A 20,262-nucleotide genomic window follows, 5' to 3' on the forward strand; every position below is an offset into this window, starting at 1 on the left:
TAATTCCCGTCGCCGGACATTTTGTGAAGGAGATTGAAATAGAAAATTGGAGAGGAATTGATGTTGGTTTAGGAAGAGTAGATGTGTAGTTGTGTGTGAAATGTAATAAATTAGGTGTATTTATAGAATAAGAAAATAAAAATAAAAATAAAAAAAATTAAAAAAAAGTTAAAAAAACGGTAATATGACCGTTTTAAAAAAAAAAATTTATAAAAATATATTTTTTTTAAAAAAAATTAATTATTGCGTCATCGCTGACGTGTCCCACTCGCGGGCCGGCGAGTGGGAAGCACGCACGAAGCGAGGAGCGCCACGTCGCCCGAGCGCGTGGCGGCACAAGCCGTGCCGCGTTCCGTGCCGTCGGCACGCGGAACGGAATGGGAGCGGAATGGGAGCGGAACGGTGCGCCGCAACGCGTTCCGCGGCGAAACCGTTCCGGCGAAACGGCACGCGGAACGCCGGCGGCACGCGTTGCGGGTGCCCTTATACTCCTAAGATTTTGACCATTCCATTCTATTCTTATTCTTTATGCTATTAAAATTACAGTCCCTCAATCCTATAATAAATGCCATGCTTGGGTGGAATTTTAAGAGATATTTTGTACGTTAAGTAGAGAAAGAAAAAATATTTTTATACTACATTGATATGAGAAAAAACTTTTTCAAAAAAAAAGAAAATGTGAACCTTATATAAGACAAGTAAAATAAAAGTGTGACATCTATTTTGGAATAAATGAAATACATAATATTATTATTAATAATCTATTGTAATTATAAATTAATTACACATAGTTTAATAAATAAGCTTAATTGAATAAACAAGATTTATTGATACGATCAGTTCAGATAAATTCACTACAACATATTTGAGTATTTCATGATCAAATTATAGCACATGATATAATTAATAAATTAAATATTGATATTGAATTATTGATATCAGAATTGGAAACGGTCTTGCCCACCACATCACATCACATCACATCACACACACACACACACACACACACACACACACACACACACACACACACACACACACATACACATATTCATTATTCACTACCAAGTTATAACAATTTCATTCCTTTTGTAAGAGAATGGAGAATCATCAATACTTTCCCATCTTCATTCTATTTCTTTCTTATTCCATTCCATCAAGTTTATCCAAATAGAAACTCAAATTCAAACGCACGAATGCAAGAAAATAACACTCAATTAAAAACTGGGAAACAACAATCAACACCAACACCTCCTCCAGCCCCACCAATTACTTGGGATGACATTGGAAGAGATGTAAATTTGGAATATATTTATTGAATTCACCAGTAATATACAGACAATCAATCATGAAGAAGGAAAAATCTGTAGAATACAACAGTTATCTTATCTGGTGATGACAAAAATACTCATGAACTAATACACAATGCTGAGGTTTTATAGGTCACGCAAACCTGTAATCCGATTTTCATGTGCGCAGCACCCCGCCTCATTCAAAGGAAAAAAAAGAACCCGCCTAGATGTAATATACTCCTAAACAGCTCCTGTATCTCCCCCTCTACATGAAGTAGCTAAATGATGCCTTTTTCCTCGATCCACCTTCCCCGTATAGTTCGTTCCACTGTTGAAGCTCGTTCATGTTTCGTGATTCTGATGCAACACTTGCACATACCTACATTTCCATCCAACACACCAATGTTGTTTTTCATTATCATTTCAAGGGAAAGAAAACTAAATCATACTATTTGCATCTAGGAGCATTAACACTAAACAAAATTACCTACTCGAAGGCAAGAAAACAAGATTATGTATCTTTCCATACTTCCAAATTTTGAAAAAAGTTAATAGTAAGACACGGCATTCAAGATGTGACGCGGATGAAAGAAAATGAAACCCATTAATACTTCAAAGTTTGAAAATCTCAATGAATTGAAACCTTTTTACATATTATGCATTTTAATCATTAGATAAGAGTACAAAGAAAAAGGGAACTAAAAACGGGAGGGAACATATAAAGATAACAACAGCGAGAATAGATACCCGAGGCAAGTAAAAAGGGAAGAAAATTCAAGTTTAAGACAACCAACACATCTGCCAGTTACGGAGTTCGTGAACAAGCTTTTGTAGCATATACTTTGGAAAAAAGTTATACGGGGCCATTATCAGAGCATAGATATGGTACTTATTTCATCGTTTTGTATTGTATATGTACCTTTTCATGTGCTTGTTTTAAGTCATCCATACTCAAGCACCGAATGTCTGAACTGCTATGCAATGAAGGCATTGGTCTGTTCTCTGCTAGTGCCAAAGCTTTATCCTACAATATCGAACAGTACTTCTATTGTAAGTGAAACCAATATGACATACAATGCTAGTCATCAAAACAACCAACAGTTCAGATGCAACAAAGAGATTCTATATATCTAACACAGAAACTATAGAAGGTTGGAAGAAAGTTCTAATAAAGTCAATATACCTTCTTCTCCTTCTCCAAAATCTGTCTTATCGGGTAATGTGCAGCCGCCACACAAAGATTCTACGAAACAGACACATTTCCCAGATGAATGAAGTCAGAAAAAGAATTTTGACAAGATTACAAGCCAAATTAGGACTTATGAGGAAACACAAACAAACCTTTAGATCACTTCCTGAATACCCCTCTGTCATTTTCGCAACTGCTTCAAGATCCACATCAGGACCTAGCTCTTCTGTGGCTAATATCACCTTTAAGATTTTTTCCCTATTTTGAGCATCGGGCAGACTGACCATCAACCTGCTCAAATTATAAATAGATCAAAAGAACTGACGAGAAATGTTTCTTGTTTAGATAATTGAAAATATTGTTTGTATCACCTCCTGGGAAGCCTCCTGATTACTGCCTCATCGAGATCAAAAGGCCTGTTTGTTGCTGCAAGTACCAACACCCGTTCCTTATCCTTTGTACGCAAGCCGTCCCAGTTGACCATAAATTCATTTTTCATTTTACGCATTGCTTCATGTTCTCCCGGGGTTTCCCGTCTCCCTAGCATACTGTCAACCTGTGGCAACGTATATAAGAATATTTATCAAGAAGAGCATAATTAATGATATCAGAACAACGATAAATAAAAGAGAATTAGACCGACCTCATCAACAAAAATAACACTAGGTGATATTTTGCTGGCCAAGGAGAAGACTGCTTTTACATATTTCTCCCCTTCACCAAACCACTGACAACAAAGTAATACTATCAGCGACGTATAAGAAAAACAAAGGAGAATGACAAAGAATCATTCAAGGACTAGCAAAAACCTTACCTTTGACGTGATGCTAGACATGGATATATTAATGAAGTTAGCACCAGCTTCCGTTGCAACAGCTTTTGCAAGCATTGTTTTACCTGTACCGGGGGGGCCAAAGAGCAATATTCCCTTACAAGGCTGTCAGCGACATAGTTAGTACAAATATGTAACTACTTTATGAAAAATGAAAAGAAGAAGGCTCATTTTTTCCTATGCTTTAAGCACAAAACACATTTACTTTTCTAAGTTGTCCTTTGTTGAACAGTTCTGGCCTTTGCAGAGGTAGCATCACTAATTCCTTCAAAGTTTCCTTCACATTTTCCAACGCTCCAATGTCGTCAAAACTGACTCCAATATCACCAGGTGGAATGACCTCAGCAAGAATCCTTTTCTCGAATTCATTCTCAGTAGCCACATCCTGAAACATAAAAAGTTATTTTCATGTACCACGTTTCGCGAAGCAGTTCATTTACAACAGACATAAAGAGCAAACTCCAAACTTCACCTTGAGAGATTTCTTCAAACTATTGTTTTCATCTTGAATGGCTTTTAGAATGTCGAGCCCATATTTGATACTGCAATATAGTGCAAAAAGATTAGTACTTGCTGAGACTCTAAGCCGAAACCAAATACTCAGTTCTCAGGCTCCTTACAGTGGCAACAGGAATAGTAGAGACATATTTACCTTGCACATGAAATAACAATTTTTTTATCAATGAATGCTGGTAGAGTGTTGTTCATGAAATAATGAGCATAACCCCAGCCAACAGCTCTTTCAACATCTATCACCATTTAAACAAGCATCAATGATTATCCAATTGAAAATCACAGCACTTTATTTAGAGATTCGAAGTGAAGTTATAACTGACCTTCACCAGACAAAGCTTGATCTTTAACGCATAATGTTTCCAAATCAGGGCAAACAAGATTACTCCGACTTAGAACCTGAAATTTTATAAGAAAGAGAGAAACAAAATACTAAGCCAATAAAGAATACAAAAAGTCTGTTGAAGTATCAATATTGCAGCAAAGTCAAAAGACATACGTACATATGAAAGGATAAAGGAATGGTGAGACTAACCGAGCGGAAAAGGGCACTATTTGACTGTGATTTCGTTGTCTCGACATCATGATCTAGCTTTTGTTTCCAGTCTTTCTGCATTGCTTCATCCTGTCATATTTGAGCAGCAGTCAATACTTTCTCTTGAAATAACCAAAGTAGCATCATATGGAAGCCAAAAATCATGATTACCTGGGGAATCTGTATTGTCACTTTGTTTGGGAAAAGACGACTGAGCTGCTTCATACTTTTTAAGGCCTCTTTATTTTTCTCTTGCAATCTATTATAATGATCCTATCAAAAAATAAAATGTGTCTTGTGAAGAGAAGTTTAACAGCTCGACAGAGGGGAAATGCGAACACATCAAAAACTGTTCTCCATCGAAGGCAAAATTGCATGCAACTTAAAAATATTAACACAGAATAAGGACACAAAGTTCACTTGGCACATACCCCGAAAGCAAGGTCGAAGAGTGCGGTTTGGTTGGATAATTTTGTTACAAGAAATCCACCAGGTTGAGGCTAAAGTGAAAAATGTGAATTGCAGTCATTAAATTAATAAACAAAGCATCTGTGTGCATGTGTTTTTATGTAGAAATACCAAATTAAAGATCATCACACACTTTGTCCTTTCGGGTGTCTGTCTGAGTATGTGAAGCTATCACAACAACATTTTCTGGCATAGCTTCGAGCTTCATTTTAAAGACTGTATAGGCCTCCAGATTCCCTATCACCGATTTCTCGATGTCTTTGACAAACATAATTAAAGAGCCCTTTCTACTTTCCATGGAAGCAACCTAAAAAATTATGATATATGTACAATATTATTGAAAACCACAGTTATGCAACATAAAAGAATGCATTCTAGTGCTAAATACTTCAAAGTTTGCATAGCAACAAAGTTTACCTCAAAGAGCTGAGTAATGGCAAGGTCATCAATGTCATCACCATTAGGGATTTCAAGACTTAGGGAGACAGCTGCACAAGAAGAAAAATAATCACAACAAAACTTCACACATTCAAGGTACGGAAGATAAATAAGACAAGATAACAGAAACCAGTTGAGCAAGTATTACCAGAACAAAAGAAACCATGATCTTCTTCACAGAGTCCCCCGAGATCATTACCTTCGGGAACTGGTCTATCAAATCTAACCCCAATTTTAGAATAGCCGTTTCCTTCAAATGTAAGAACCACCGTGCCCCTGGAACCATAAGTTGGACCCCCTCTGCACAAAATCATATGCTGTCTCATATACAAATGATGATAACTCACAAGTCACAACACATCAATACTATCCTGCCGAAACAATTGGTACAGAGCGTCAACCCTGCATCCTCATAATTGTTCTCATAATTTTGCAGATATATTCAAACATGAGTTGACATCAGAAGGGGATATTCGATTAATAATGTGTATATTGTGCAATTTCATGCAACCAACATCCAATAAAATGACAGGATATTTCATGAGTACATGAGACAGAAACACATTTATCAGAGATAAACATCATCAGCAAATTTGAACAACAGATTTCCATACTTTACCTAATTTGAATTTGACTGGGGGGAACGCCCAAAAACTTTACTCTATCACCTGCCAAAGTCCACTTTTACCACTTAACATAAGGAATCCGAAAACTAAATTTAGAGAAACATGAAAAAAGCTTTGAGCATACCTTTTCTGAAAGTGTAGTTCTTTGACGTAGCAGTAGATGCTTCACACTTAGGCTGCACAGGAGAGGCTATAGCAGAACTCCCAGTGATATTAGCATCCATATATGACGGTGGTATCTTAAAGTGTACAGCAGCAGTAGTTTGCTTAGCAAACACACTACTTCTCTCAGGCTTTGGACTTTCTTTTAGGGAATCAACTTCCTTAGTTATTGGCCCCTAAACAAATTTTTAGTTCACAAATGAGAAAATATCATTGCAAAAAGAGCAATAGAACAAACTGATTAAAGAAAACAGACACTTCTTGTCTTTCCAAATATTTATAGTGGAAACTTACACCGTATAATGTAATTGTATCAACTATAAGGAGCCTTACGCCAAAAAATTTAGCTAGCGCCTTAGCCAGTGTTTCCTGCAATATTTCCGATCCTGTGAAGAAAAGACATAATGTGATGGTCAAGATCAAACAAAAAAGGAAAAACATACTCTAAATATTCAAAGCATGGAGATATATTACCTTCTGGACCAGACAGCAAGATTCTTGGGCTTACTGTAGGGAGCTCTGAAGAAAGCTTTCCCAAATTCCTACACTTCAAATGTACGTATGCCGAAGCAATGAGCACATTCTTAGTGGTCTCGCTGTCGAGGAAAACAAACATTGAAGTACGCATCCGACATAGTAAATGGATAATCTATCCTAGTTTTAAAATGGCTGCAAGTCTATCAGTGGTAAGAGTAACATAGTACACATTAACCGAGATCTCTGCAGTTTATTGACATATTAACATATACCTTAGATAATAAGGAAATTTCTCGAACGAAACATCCAGATCTTTCACATCTATTAGTCCTTGCTGTATACACTCTCTGATTATTTGTCTTCTTGATGACTGTGGAATGGGGGAAAGAGGACACTTCAACTGATCTCTGCCTCTGCTATGCATATCACGAATTCTTGAAAGGCCCGTCTTAAAGTCAGAAGCTGATGGACCTGCTAAAAAATGCAAAAGGGGTCCTAAGTCATTGTTTTCGCCTACAATCTTCCCATTTTGAGCATCATTGTTCAAGTTATCATTGGCAATTTCAGAAGATGGAGCACCAGCGCTCTGAATAACTGCTCCAGAAACATCGTCATTACAGGCAGGGGCACCTTTCATTTCAGTGTCAATAATACAATTGTCTGACACTTCACAAGCAGAAGGTACTGATGGAATTTCAGACCCTTGTTGCACATCCTCACCATTCCGAGAAGATGGTGGAATGAGAGACAATTCATTAGTGAGATGTGAGAGTGAGGCCAGAGTTGACGCAACAGAAACTGTAGAAGTTTCACCTGATGTAGCCTCAATATGTAATCCACTTGTGGATCCACCATGAGCTTCTAATATGCTTACCGAAGGTGGCACGCTAGTTGTCAATTCACCAGTGTTGTCAAGAAGTTGGAAAATCTAGTAATATGTGAAGGAAATAAACAGGTACAGTAGTTGCTATATTCTACCAACCAGAATAAACAATATGACGAAAAACTACTATTACAACGCCACAGAAATAGAACAAAATTATGTTGTGATAGGATACATAAGCATGTTTATTTGATGAGCTAAAGACCACCTCATCACCTCCATTTAAAGGGATAGTGGAATCTCTGAAATAAGCCTTTCCATTAACATGGACAGCTCCGTTTTTCCCAATAATTTCAAGCAATGTAACTGACTCCCCTCCCTGTGAATTTGGATAAAGGCGTAAAACAAACATGTATATAATCAGGAAGCATGATAATAGGAATCCGTGCCCTAGTTACCACGATAACAAAGAATCACAACATACCTCAGACTCAACGTGCTTCAGATAACACAACAGCTTACTGACTGTTGGATCCCCAACCCACAAGTCACACTGGCGGCCTTGACCAACACTGAAAGTAGGGCGATGCATAACAACATGGGAATTCTGGATGGGAAAATTGCACCATACAAATTACGATAGAGAACTGCTATAAACAGGAGCCAGAAACTATTGGGGAGCAACATGGATGCATTAAAGAAATTCAAGTTGTTGGGATGCAAATAAAGAGTGTAACTAAACCCTCATTGATGGACTTGTTAACCTTTAACTAGACGCGCATAAAGCTTAGCAACACTGATTCTACAAAAAATATACTACCACTTAAACCTCACTTGTCAGCATGAGACAAACAACATTGTCTTGTATCCATCACTTCCAACAAAGGACCAGCCCAAGTTCAACTTTTGAGCATATAATGCATACTACTTTCAATGGACATAGACAGTTTCCAATTCCGTAATGAGATAAATAAAGTTTTTTCCATGACCTACTATACAGAAAGGGGTACATACTTTCACCATTCAACTACATCAGATTGAGATATCTATTTTTCCAAAGACCCTGCTTTTACATTACCAGACATCAAATTTCAGACTTGGACATGATCCGACAGACAAAATTCAGTAAACATAACAGTAAAAAAATGACAATAGGAACAATCCACTACAAATGCCTAATAAGAAACAACCAAAATAACATATTAGTTGTGAATCCCATTCTTAAGGGACCCAAACCTAGACCCTTGCACTATAACATACTCACTCCGTCCCATAAAAAACATGCCTACTTTCGTAGACCCCTACAATAGTAGTACCACATATTGCACCTACATAAAGAACCTTTTTTTCTCAATCCATATTGCAACTACATCAAGAATCTTTGTAACCATACTCCATTAACAAGATAAATAACACACACAACACACCTGTGAACATTGAGATAGGAGTTTTCCCCATGCATCTCCAGCTTCATTAGATTTAAGCTGCCGCCCGCGATTTGCGGGCATCGAAATCGAATTCCCTTTATCAGTATCTAGATTGGAACCTGCAGCCACCGCTATCAATTACCAACAAATAAATTTTCGAGAATTCACCAAAACCCCTAAAAGAGCTAAAATCCCACCTCATGCAGAGAACTCTAAGTCATGTAGAAAGAAGGAAAGGAAAGAGAGGAATCATCACCTTCGGCCGCCGCCTCAGCCGCCTTCCCCGTCACGTCATCCGGCTGCTTCCCGCCGCCGCCTCCAGACAGATCAGCCGATCCAGCCGCTGAATCCTTCACCGGGGCAGCGCCCACTACTTCCTTTGACGCCAACGAATCATCCACGGATGAAGCCGGCGCCTCCGCAGCCTGCATGCACACAAAAACCCAGAATTTAAAACCGCCATCAAGCACAGGAAACAATCAAACGGATCACCAAAAATCCCAAAAGGTAAGAAGGGGGAAAAATTAAAAATTCAACCTTGGATCGCTTGGCGTTGGGCGGAGCAGGTGAGGGATCACTCAGTGCGTGCTTGGCGCCGGAAGAGCTTCGCCTAGTCTCAACCATGGCTTCTGACTTCTGGACGAGTACAACCTTAAAATTCAAGAATTTCAATCGAGAATTTAAAGAAAATCCTCCCTCTACCAAGACAAAAATACTAGTAGTATATTATGTGCAAGCTAGAGAGAGAAAGGAAAGAAATGAGATGAAAAAGTGAATGATTGCGGGAAATGGATTGTATATATATAGGCAATCTTCTTTTGTAATAACGGAGTAGTTAATAGTTTATGCAATTTATGACAGAAAAAGTAAGAAATCGATTATTTTTATGATTTTTATTTGATTTTGGGGAATAATAAAAAAATGGTGGGTGTTGAAAGGGCGGGGATTAGGAGAGAACGGTTTTAGAGAATTTAAGGCTCTACAGTGTGTGGTGTGTGTTAATAATGGTTAGGTATTGGGTTAGTGTAGGGTGACTTGGTTTTCATTTAGAGTCAACAATTACTTGATAACTCATCAACTTTTAATTACATATTATTATAAATGTATTTTATAAAATGTACTGAATATAAAGTAACGCTAAAATTAATATATATTTCAATATTTTAAGGACGGAAAAATGACCTAACGAGATAATTTTCCTCACCAACTTTAAATTGACACTCTGTCACGGCCGAGTTAATAATATTTGCCATATTTACGGAGTAATTTTCCACACCAACTTAAATTGATACTCATCACAGCCAAGTTAAATAGTATATGCCATATTTTCTTAGGAGTATAGAAAATCAACATAAAACGATATTTTCACATGCATGTCACGCCAACTAGAAATGACTGTCACCTAACATCGTTAGCGTTGAGTTAACACTGTGATATATTCTTATATGAAACCAGCGTAGAATGACACATTCATTTATATGAGGTTGTTGTTACAGTGTATTAACTGAATATAGAGTCTACGATAAAATATTGAATAATGTTCGACCACTAAATTTATATGGGATTAGGATGAAATTACTACTTTTTCATTTTAAGCCATTCTTTCACATGTCTCATACTTCAATTTCACTTTCTAGATTTTTCTTTATTTTTACTTTTCTTTATAATTTGTTATTCTAAGAATTACAAAATACCCTATTTATCCCAATAAAGATGTCATAAATTTTGAATGGCGTGTGATTTTTATATAACATTGTTTTGTGTAATAAGTAGACAAAGAATAAAATAGAGATAAAATTATTTTATCTTCGTAGGGATAGGCTAAAAAAAGCGTGACTATCTTCTTTGATAAAGACATAGTGTTATTTTATATCAAGATTTTTCTCAAATGAGCACAATGTTTGAGTAAATTTGTAGTAGATCTTATATGCATAATTAATACCTTCATCATACAATAACAGTCTTTAGTTGATTCAACTGGAATTTTAAGAAATATAAAAAATATTATAAAATGTTAGTGAAATATGTGTCTCACTTTTATATCTCCATGCGTCCCAAGGTAGTTGAGACAATAGTTTTAGACACAAAATTTAAGAAATTATTGTGTTAAATGTTAAAGTGAAGAGGTGAAAGTAGGACATTGAATAAAATATGAAAGGAAGAGAGAAAAGTTATTGCCAAAAAAGAAATGACTCAACTCTCCTGAGATAACCTGAAAATGAATACTAATCCAAGCCCCCTAGCTCAAGTGGTTGAGAAGGGTGACAATGATACCGTGCCATCATGGAGGTCTCGAGTTCGACTCCTGGATGGCGCAACTTGGGATTAATTTCCCCTGTTGACCTAAACAAGGCTTGTTGCCTTGGGGCTTTGCAAGCTTACAGGTCTGGACACGTCTGGGGGAGGCTAGTTCGTGCGGCCACGAGAGGCTAGGGGAGGCTAGTTCGTGCGGCCACGAGGGGCTGGGGGAGGCTAGTTCGCTTGCCAATGTATCTCGAACTAAAAAAAAAAACTGAAAATGAATACTACTCAACTACCTTGGGATGAAAAAATATTAATTTTATAATAAGATGTGAGTAGAATGAGTTAGTTACTTATGTACTTTCTTTTACGGTAAAAGCGAAAAGAGACTCTTACTATGGATGAACCAAAATTTCAAATAAAGATTGTTATTTTGTGGGACTGAGCAAGTATACATATCATCTATGATTTTCAATAGTATAACACGTTTCACTACTTAGAAAAACTTTGGCTATCTATCATAAAAAATTGCAGTGTTAGTCCGAAAGTTTCCTTACATTGAAAGACTAGTGATACTGGTGTGGTATAACACTAAACAAATTTAACAGTAGGACCAGGCTCGTCGACACCCTTTATGACACACTTCTGGCGCGGGCCCAACGAATCGACGTAATCACTATCCCAAATTAGGGACATCCAACCGGAGGAGGAATGATATCCGGAAGAAACTTCAGACGAATACGAAGCCACTGCCAGTCAAGCCTACACTCCGCCCAAGATGAAGAAATTGTTCGAAGTGTGGATCCCTACTTCTGAAGATTCGATCGTGGGAAACAACAAAACCAGAATGTTTTTTGGACTAGGATAACTGACACTTACAACAATAAGTGCCCGAGAGGAACTCTCCCCCTACACAACGAGATACTTAGCTATCATTTCGCTCGAGTCGACACAAACTTGAAAAAAAATTGCGGCATTTACGTGAATAAAGATGCAGTACCAAAGCGGAACAAGTGGAGCGACATTCTAAGGACGGGTATGATGGTCTTCAAACAAGACACCAGACGGGCCTTCAAGTACGACAATACTTGGGCGAAGCTTCATATTATTGATAGGTGGGCGGGTGGCATCGAGTTCAACATGGACTACATCTCAAAATAGACGAAGAATAGGGCAGGTGGCAAATATACTTCAAGTGGTAGCCCTGGCCGATCCGAGCTCGGCGCCAAGGTCGCTAGCTAGTTCACATGAGCCGATGCAGAGGGTTCGAGCTCCGGTGGTCCGAGTGGTGCGAAGACGGCGAAGAAGGCTAGAGTTAAAGGCAGGGGAGAAGACGACTAAGCCAGACGACCCCATCCGGAGCGGCGTATGACCGTTTAATGGGACTGTGATTCGTCGCTACAATGGCCGATGCTTCTCATACGACATCGTTCCAATTTCAATCACATTGCCAAGGAATTGAACATCTCAAGATCCAATTGGGAATTTGGGATTCCCCTAACGCCGCCTCGCCATTTGCACAACAACAACAACCTCCTCCACAATGAGTAATTTTTTCGGATTTTTTATTATGTACGATTTTAAATATCTAGGATTTAAATTATGTATTTTTTAATTTTCATGATTTAAATTATGTATTTTTTAATTTTCATGATTTAAATTATGTATTTTCCTTTGTAATTTTTGATTTATTATTATTATTATTATTATTTATTTTAAACGAAATGTATTTTTATTATACTACAAAAAACTTAATTATTAGGGACATAAAAATTGAGACGCAATTAATTGTGTTGGAAACTTTTCAAAAATAACAATAATTTAGGACGCAGAAGAAAACGTTCCTAAATAAGGACAAATTAACTTAATCTTTTGTTTTTTAGGACGCTTCCATTTGCGTTCTCTAATTTTAGTTGGAACACTAACAATAAGGACACCTTTTGGGCATTGGTGGTATATTTAGAAATACTCCCTTCGTCCTAAGATAGTTGGGCATTTCTTTTGGACACGAGATTTAAGAAATTGATGTGTTAAAGCCTAAAGGTTAAGGTGGAGATAGTGAAGTAACTGAGATAAAGAAAGAGCAAATTACTAAAGATGATAAAGTTTTTGCTAAAAAAATTTGACTCAACTACTTGGGACAACCCGAAAATGAATACAACTCAACTACATTGGGACGGATAGAGCAAAAATTAGCGTCCTTAATTGCATTAAAAAATGTCCTTAACGGTTTTATTTTGGAGTGTTATTTGCATTTTTTAATTAAAGAAATAAAATAATGAATAATTAAGAGACGAAATGGTTAAAAGATTGAGGGCTGTCTTTTTTATTAAGAAATGAAATAAAAAATTATATAAGATCCGTAGATAGTGAAGAAGAGATGTATAAGAAATGAATAAAAGACAGATCAATAAATAGTGAAGAGAAGAGATGTATAAGAAATGAATAAAAGGCACGATACTTCTCATGCCTTGCAAGTGAAACATGCCCTAATAGTTATTCATTCCCAATAGTTAACACGTGAGCAATATTCCCAAAAGAATAACCATATTATTATACTCCTATTAAGTAGAGTTTAAATAATTCACAAATCAGATATAATTTTCGAACATTTAATCTAGAACTGGATCTTCATTCTTTTACATGTTCAGATGAATTTATATGGAGTACTTTTTTTGGTAAGTTTGCTAGATTAGATATGTACTTGCACCAAATTATAATGTACAGTAGATATACTTCTTCAACATCTCTGGGTCAATTCTTTTGTAATGTAAAACATATACTACCTTCGTCCCGGATTAACGGTCACATTTACTTTTTTTGCACTCGTTTTGTAAAAATGATAATAAATAGTTAAAGTCGAGAAATAATAAAATAAGAGAGAGGGTATTGTAGAGAAGAGTCTTCTTCAAATTATTTTCTCCCTTACTTTACTATTTTTCTACTTTAACTATTTAGTATCATTTTTACAAAATGAGTGCAGAAAAGTAAATGTAACAGTTAATGTGAGACGGAGGTATGTAGTATATTGGTAAAAGCGTGAAGTTTAAAATGTGATAAAAGTAAAGAAATCATGTGCTTCTTGGAAAATGATGAAAAGTGGAGCTCTACATAACCGGACATCCATGTGTGCACTTTAAAATGAAAATGCATGCTCGCCTCAAGTGGACAAGTTATGAATACCAATCATGCATGGTTTTTAAGTTTATGTTGATTGCGTGGACTTAATAATGATCACGGTTTAATTAGTTGGAAACATGTTAATACCTTGTCAACAATCATTGCCCACATATATAGCATACTCAACTTCACTCCTAGCCCAATTTTTTAATGTTTCAACTTTAGGCTACTTTAATGAACTTTTTATTTCCAATTAAATTATTAGGCTTAGCCGATATTGGAAGTAAATGTTACGGATCTAAAAGAAAATTGGTTTTGATAAATAAGGAAGGCCCAATTTATGAAAATGTAAGTTTAGAAGAAAGGCCCAATTCAGAAAATGTAAGTTTAAGAAAATATTTGGTTGGTTCTTAAGGATTTCAATCCAACCGAAACTCACGAGTGGACTCTAATAACCCGACAATTTAATAGGGTAGGGCTAAACATATATTGCACAAAAAAAGAGACCTTACTGCTTTACCCAAAACGAGAAATTTCGGAATATGGGTCTCAATTCGCTGGCCTTTCGAAATTTGGGATTAAATTCGCTGATCTTTCAGAAAATAGGATCGAGGCGTGCGGATTTTTCGTAATAAGGGTTTTTTGAGTTTTTCTCTTTTTTATACTTCTTTTCTTATTATTCCTCTCATAAAATATAGTATTAATGGGCCATCCTCTCCTCCCTATCTCTCACAAATTCATTTGATCGGCCATAATAAGAAATTCTGAGGTAACAACTCAACCTACTTTTCCTAAATAAGTACTAATTTTTAAGCATATTTACCTTAATGAAACGAGTAATGTAAGAATGCGTAATTTGAGTTGATATAGTTTGTGATTGTTTGACGAAATATCTGATTGAATTTAACTGAATCTACATAATGTGAGAGATCAAAATTAAATAGTCGTTCTCATACTGCAACCACAGTAGTAAACTATACTATTACGAGAGGAAAATTATTCAATTATTGATTTTTCCAATTTCTTGCAACTTATTTTAGTATTTGGCTATTTGTATAAACTATTCATTCTGAAAATACAAAAAGAAAGTTAATGGTAGTGTATTGGAATGAATCACTCTTTATGCAAAAAAATTGAGGAGAAACAGTTAAGGTAATGGTCTAATGGAGTTCACGGGAAGGAGATGAAGAAAGGGAAATAGAGAAGGAGAAGGAGAAGATGATCCTTTAATATATTTTATGAAATGAATAATAAGAAAAAGAAATATAAAAAAGAGAAAAACTTAAAAAACCCTTATTACGAAAAATTTGCGCGTCTCGATCCCATTTTCTAAAAGGTAAGGGAATTTAATCCCAAATTATGAAAGACCAGCGAATTGAGACCCATATTCCGAAATTTCTCACCCAAAACTAACCTGAGCTCCATCAAACTGAAATGAGTTTATTCTCATTATATATTTTCAACTTTCATTAATTTTCTAAACTTTTAAAAGTTAGTAAAAAAATATTCAATTATATGTAAAATTATATTTATTCAATTACTTAAAAAGTTATTATCATTATGTTTATACGTTTATGCTTATCATAAAAAAGTTATTTAAAATAATAGTAATTATTTAGAAAAAATATATTCTTGTTACTTACTGTACATATTAATTTCAAATTTAAATAACATTCATTTATATCTGTATTATTTATCAATAGAACTATACTCCTACTTCCTCGGTCCCATTATAAGCGAAACACTCTTTTATGCATAAGGTATAAAAAATGATATTTGGTGACTCATCGAGTTAGTCTGAAACCTGAAAGTTTATGATTATGGTTGAGAATTATAATTTGAAAATAATTTACTCCATAACTCGAATGACGTGTAATTAATAGCCTGAAAAATTCAAACGGATTAGTCAAATTAACATTCCTAGTGATTTTAAACATAGCCACCATTTTACTCGCCTCTTATAATTGGTATCCACGTGAATGCCGATTCAATCCATGAAAATTATTAATACATAATTCAATAATTAAAAAAAAGCTAAAACAATTATGTCCAACAAAAGTAAAGTTCTAAACATGTTCTTACGTTTTGAACTTTTTTTCTACATATTTAACTACTACACAAAAACATATACTCCCCACGTCCCGCTTTAGCAGTCTCAGTCACTTTTGAGGACTCGTTTTGTAAAAATAATAATAAATAGTTAAAGTGGAGAAATGGTAAAGTACGAGAGAGAATAATATAGAGAAGAGTCTTATCTACGTTATTCTCTCTCGTATTTTACTATTTCTCTACTTTAACTATTTATTATCATTTTTAAAAAAAAAGTGCTCAAAAGTTACTCGTAATTCAACCTAGTTCATGATCACATTTAGGATGTAGATATATTGTGTTAACTCGATCTGGTTTCATAAGAGTATTATTGAGTAGAGCCGTCAATTCGATACTGTGTAGTCCCTCGTTTAAAAATTCTTATGCATTTTCAATTTTGAAACAGTGACAAAGTAAAAACTAAAAAAAATAAAAATAAAAATAAAAATAAAAATAAACATATACTACTAGTAGTAATACTGTAGGTAACACAAATAATAAGGCAAGAAGATAAACTCAACAGAGATATTTAAATTCAATCCAAGTCTCAAAACAATACATGAACACAAAAATGACCCCAATCCATCCAAACAAGACACAAAGATTTAAGAAACGGTGACGTATCCAACGTTGTTGGAAACATCCGGCTCGGTCTCGGCTCCGAACATTTTGGCAATCCTCTCGACGGGGATCATCGGAAAGTAGCGCGACAGAGCGTAGCCCTTCTCCTCCGCATCCGACACTCCCTGATTATACTTCTCGGCCCAATGTGCGGCCGTCGGGACCATGATGTGCGCCACTTGAGCGAACAGCGGGAGGTTGTTCAGTGCACGCCAAACAGCCACAGCGTACTGTTCAGCCACGGGCTCGTAGTCAGCATAGAGCGCCTTGGCTGTGGGCCGGTACTCTGCGCATGCGTTCTTAGCCATGTTTGAAGCCGTATCAGCTAAGCCGTCTCGCTGTACCTCGGACGCCAGCCCCTGAGCCGCGGCCCAAGCTCGGCTTGTGAGCTGCTTTAGTAGAGCCGGCACGTGATGGTCCAACTCAATTATGGACTCATCCACCTGCAAGTCACGTGACAGATCAAATAAAAGAACTAAATCATAATGCCAAAAAAATAAAATATTGCTCTTTTCATCCTTTCATAAATAGTCAATTTACCATTTTTTAAATATGCCCGCAATCTCTTTACATCGGAGTACATTTTAATCATTAATTAAAATAATTGAGTGCTTCAATAGAAAAACATTTCAATTATAAAAATAAAAATTTAAATTGGTAGTAATAGTTTATACACTTGGCGATAAAAACAAGATGAGCTTGACCAAGTTAAATTGGTATAAAAATTAACCTTTTTTAGCGTGCATTGTAAAACAGAATAAATACAGGCATGCAGATCCAGAATTTTCACACACTCTATTTCAACAAAAATCAAAATATATTAACACTTAGTATATACCAATTACCACACAAATACATACACAGATGCATAAAAATCATAATCTTATAGAATTTTCGCGAACATAATTATTTTAATATTTTAGAATATTCTTTTGTCCAAAGCTCTACGTTAAAAATAAGACACCTTCAGCCCTTGTTTACTAAAAATAAAAAGTAGGCAGATTCAGTTTGATTTTTTCACAAACACTGGATTCAATTTAGTACAATTGGTTCTACTAAACTCACTGAGAAGAGGGATCAAAATCATAATTTGGTACCACGAAGATTAATTATCTCAAAATTTAGTGAAGGTATGTTCTAAATTAAATGTGGCGTTAAAAACAAGATGAGATTGAATTGGCAGCAAACCTTGCGATCGATGAAGTTGAGGAGGTCGGAGGGAAAATTATGGAATTTCTCGTAGACCGGTCCGATGACGGTTCTGACGGTTCCTTCAACGGTCTGAACTCCGGGCCGCAACGGACCGGAATTCTCCTTGGCATATTCGTAGAGCGTCGAGAAGCATACGACGATGTACGCCACCGCCACTTGCACGAAATCCAGATATTTCAGCTTCTTCTCCTCATTTTCCAAAACCTTCAATTACCAAATCATCGATCCATTAACACATTTCTCGAAATTGGAAAATATAAATAATTAATCAAAAGAGATCGATGAATTACAGGTTGATCGGAGGGCAGCGGAATGGCTTCCGGTTCCGCCATCGAATTGAGAAAAGAAATTGAAAAAAAAAAGTGAGATATAAAAGAGCGATTAGCGAGATGGGGGAGTGTGGAGTGAAGAGGTTGACGATGTTTTCGCAATTTATAAGGAGGGTTTTCTCTTCCGTTTGTGTGGTTAATGGCACACGTACCAAGGCTGTGTCTGATAAAGGTATGGGCTTTTTTCCTCATTATTTTGGGGGCCCATTAGCCATGCCTCATATTTTCGAATTATGAATGGCGATATATTTTTGTCATCTAGTACTTATTAATAGTACTCCACTTAATTTAATTTGGAGTTGGAAAGTTTAGAATCTAGAGTGTTATGATTTGGAAAATTGAAGCCCCTTGACCATTTTTAAATTAGGTTGGGCCAGAGAATACAGCCACAGCCATATTCATCTCACCAATTCGATTTTCTTTTGAGACTAATATAAGTAATTTCGGATTATGGATTTATGGGTAATTTGGTTCCTTATTCATTTTAATCGATCATGGTCGAATTGGTCAATTGGATGTTATCTGATATATCTGCCTCTGATGTTGTCACACACCACTCCACTAGGTTGAGTGGCTCATTGACTGGTGTATTCTAGGAATACACTTTGAGTTTGAGTCATTCCTTGTTTCTGATTTTATTCAAATTCTTATTTATATTTTAAATTATGACTTATTAAAGGAAAGTACTAATTTGATGACTCTCAAAGCGCGTTAAAATCTTGTGAGATTTAAAAGAAAATTCTAATTTTTTATTCACATAAATACACGTATTTAATTTGATCAAATTAAATGAAATAAATAAATATTTTATATAACTAACGACAATTTCATATGTTATGATTGTAAGGTCAAGAACTATAAAGTTTTAATGTTAACCGATACTTTTCTGGTTACAGTACTTTACAAGCGTAAGGTGATCAGCCTTGCAATTAGCACAATTTTATAAAAAGAGTAACTACGAAGAACATACAATCGACAGTAACATACATATACAAAAGCCATCCGTTCGCTACACGGAATTGGAATTGGAATTCTACGGAATTGAATTTAAAGGAACAACTACCACACTTCTCAAACCCTTGGTGCTCACTCAAGATCAAATGAAAGAATGAAGAACATATTGTGTAACTAACACACATAGAGAGAGAAAATCATAGAGCAGAAGAGAGAAGACAGAAGACAGAAGACAGAAGACAGAAGACAGAAGAGAGAAGAGAGAAGAGAGAAGAGAGAAGAGAGAAGAGAGAAGAGAGAAGAGAGTAAAATCATAATGTGGTCTCTCACTCAATTTCTTCGTAAGGGAAACAAATTGTCGAGGGAGCACAAGCCGGGGCATTTGCTTTCTTCCGCAGTGCAATTTGAAATTAGAAAAATCCAACGCCTTGTCGAAGCCTATGCTATTCTAACTTCTAAGGCGATTAGTGGTGAACGAAAGCGCAATTTTATTCGTATTAATTAATTTGATTGCAGTATAATATTCTTAATTTATTGAAGTTGGAAGATGAGATGAAACTTATTAATTGAACTATAATTTTGAACACTTAAAATACATTCAAGTTATAAATATGAATTTAGGAAAGACTACTATATATATATATATATATATATCATATCGACACTTCATAATTGAAATGCATATTCTCATAAATGGAGTATAATATTGATGTAAAATAAATGTGAAAATACTTCCGGTATCCAACCCACGCGTGCGAAATTATCAAATTTCACATCTATATATTTATTTGAAACGCAACGAGAAGATTACGAAAAAAAACAAAGGAAGGTGGAAATTTTATTATTTATATGGAGCAGTTAATTAATTCAACTGCGACACTGTGTGGCAGCGGTGCATGAACGCGTGTAGGGATT

The 20,262-nt window shown here is 35.8% G+C and overlaps 2 protein-coding genes across 4 annotated transcripts; both read right to left on the reverse strand.

Moving 5' to 3' along the window:
- Positions 1 to 1,240: 1,240 nt before the first annotated feature.
- LOC121798570 lies at positions 1,241 to 9,559 on the reverse strand. 3 transcript variants are annotated; one of them, XM_042197645.1, is made up of 27 exons: positions 9,320 to 9,559; positions 9,039 to 9,207; positions 8,783 to 8,901; positions 7,840 to 7,962; positions 7,591 to 7,734; positions 6,805 to 7,460; positions 6,530 to 6,651; positions 6,350 to 6,441; positions 6,018 to 6,231; positions 5,887 to 5,935; positions 5,416 to 5,567; positions 5,247 to 5,317; positions 4,963 to 5,136; positions 4,793 to 4,861; positions 4,533 to 4,634; positions 4,362 to 4,451; positions 4,150 to 4,225; positions 3,966 to 4,062; positions 3,786 to 3,855; positions 3,519 to 3,698; positions 3,296 to 3,418; positions 3,125 to 3,208; positions 2,853 to 3,037; positions 2,634 to 2,772; positions 2,476 to 2,535; positions 2,212 to 2,316; positions 1,241 to 1,671 (listed from the first exon to the last, which is right to left on the reverse strand). In XM_042197645.1, exons 1-27 carry the CDS (start codon positions 9,404 to 9,406, stop codon positions 1,558 to 1,560), a joined length of 3,666 nt encoding a protein of 1,221 aa, XP_042053579.1. In that variant the 5' UTR covers positions 9,407 to 9,559; the 3' UTR covers positions 1,241 to 1,557. The 3 variants fall into 3 exon arrangements, with proteins under 3 accessions (XP_042053579.1, XP_042053578.1, XP_042053580.1); XM_042197644.1 differs by having other exon boundaries at positions 8,783 to 8,913; XM_042197646.1 differs by lacking the exons at positions 4,793 to 4,861; positions 4,963 to 5,136 and having other exon boundaries at positions 8,783 to 8,913.
- A 7,183-nt stretch (positions 9,560 to 16,742) lies between these two features.
- LOC121799193 (stress-related protein-like) lies at positions 16,743 to 18,508 on the reverse strand. The gene is made up of 3 exons (XM_042198535.1): positions 18,355 to 18,508; positions 18,041 to 18,268; positions 16,743 to 17,295 (listed from the first exon to the last, which is right to left on the reverse strand). Exons 1-3 carry the CDS (start codon positions 18,394 to 18,396, stop codon positions 16,837 to 16,839), a joined length of 729 nt encoding a protein of 242 aa, XP_042054469.1. The 5' UTR covers positions 18,397 to 18,508; the 3' UTR covers positions 16,743 to 16,836.
- Positions 18,509 to 20,262: the final 1,754 nt, after the last annotated feature.

This window comes from Salvia splendens, chromosome 4 (assembly GCF_004379255.2).
Source record: "Salvia splendens isolate huo1 chromosome 4, SspV2, whole genome shotgun sequence".
Taxonomy (NCBI): Eukaryota; Viridiplantae; Streptophyta; class Magnoliopsida; order Lamiales; family Lamiaceae; genus Salvia; species Salvia splendens.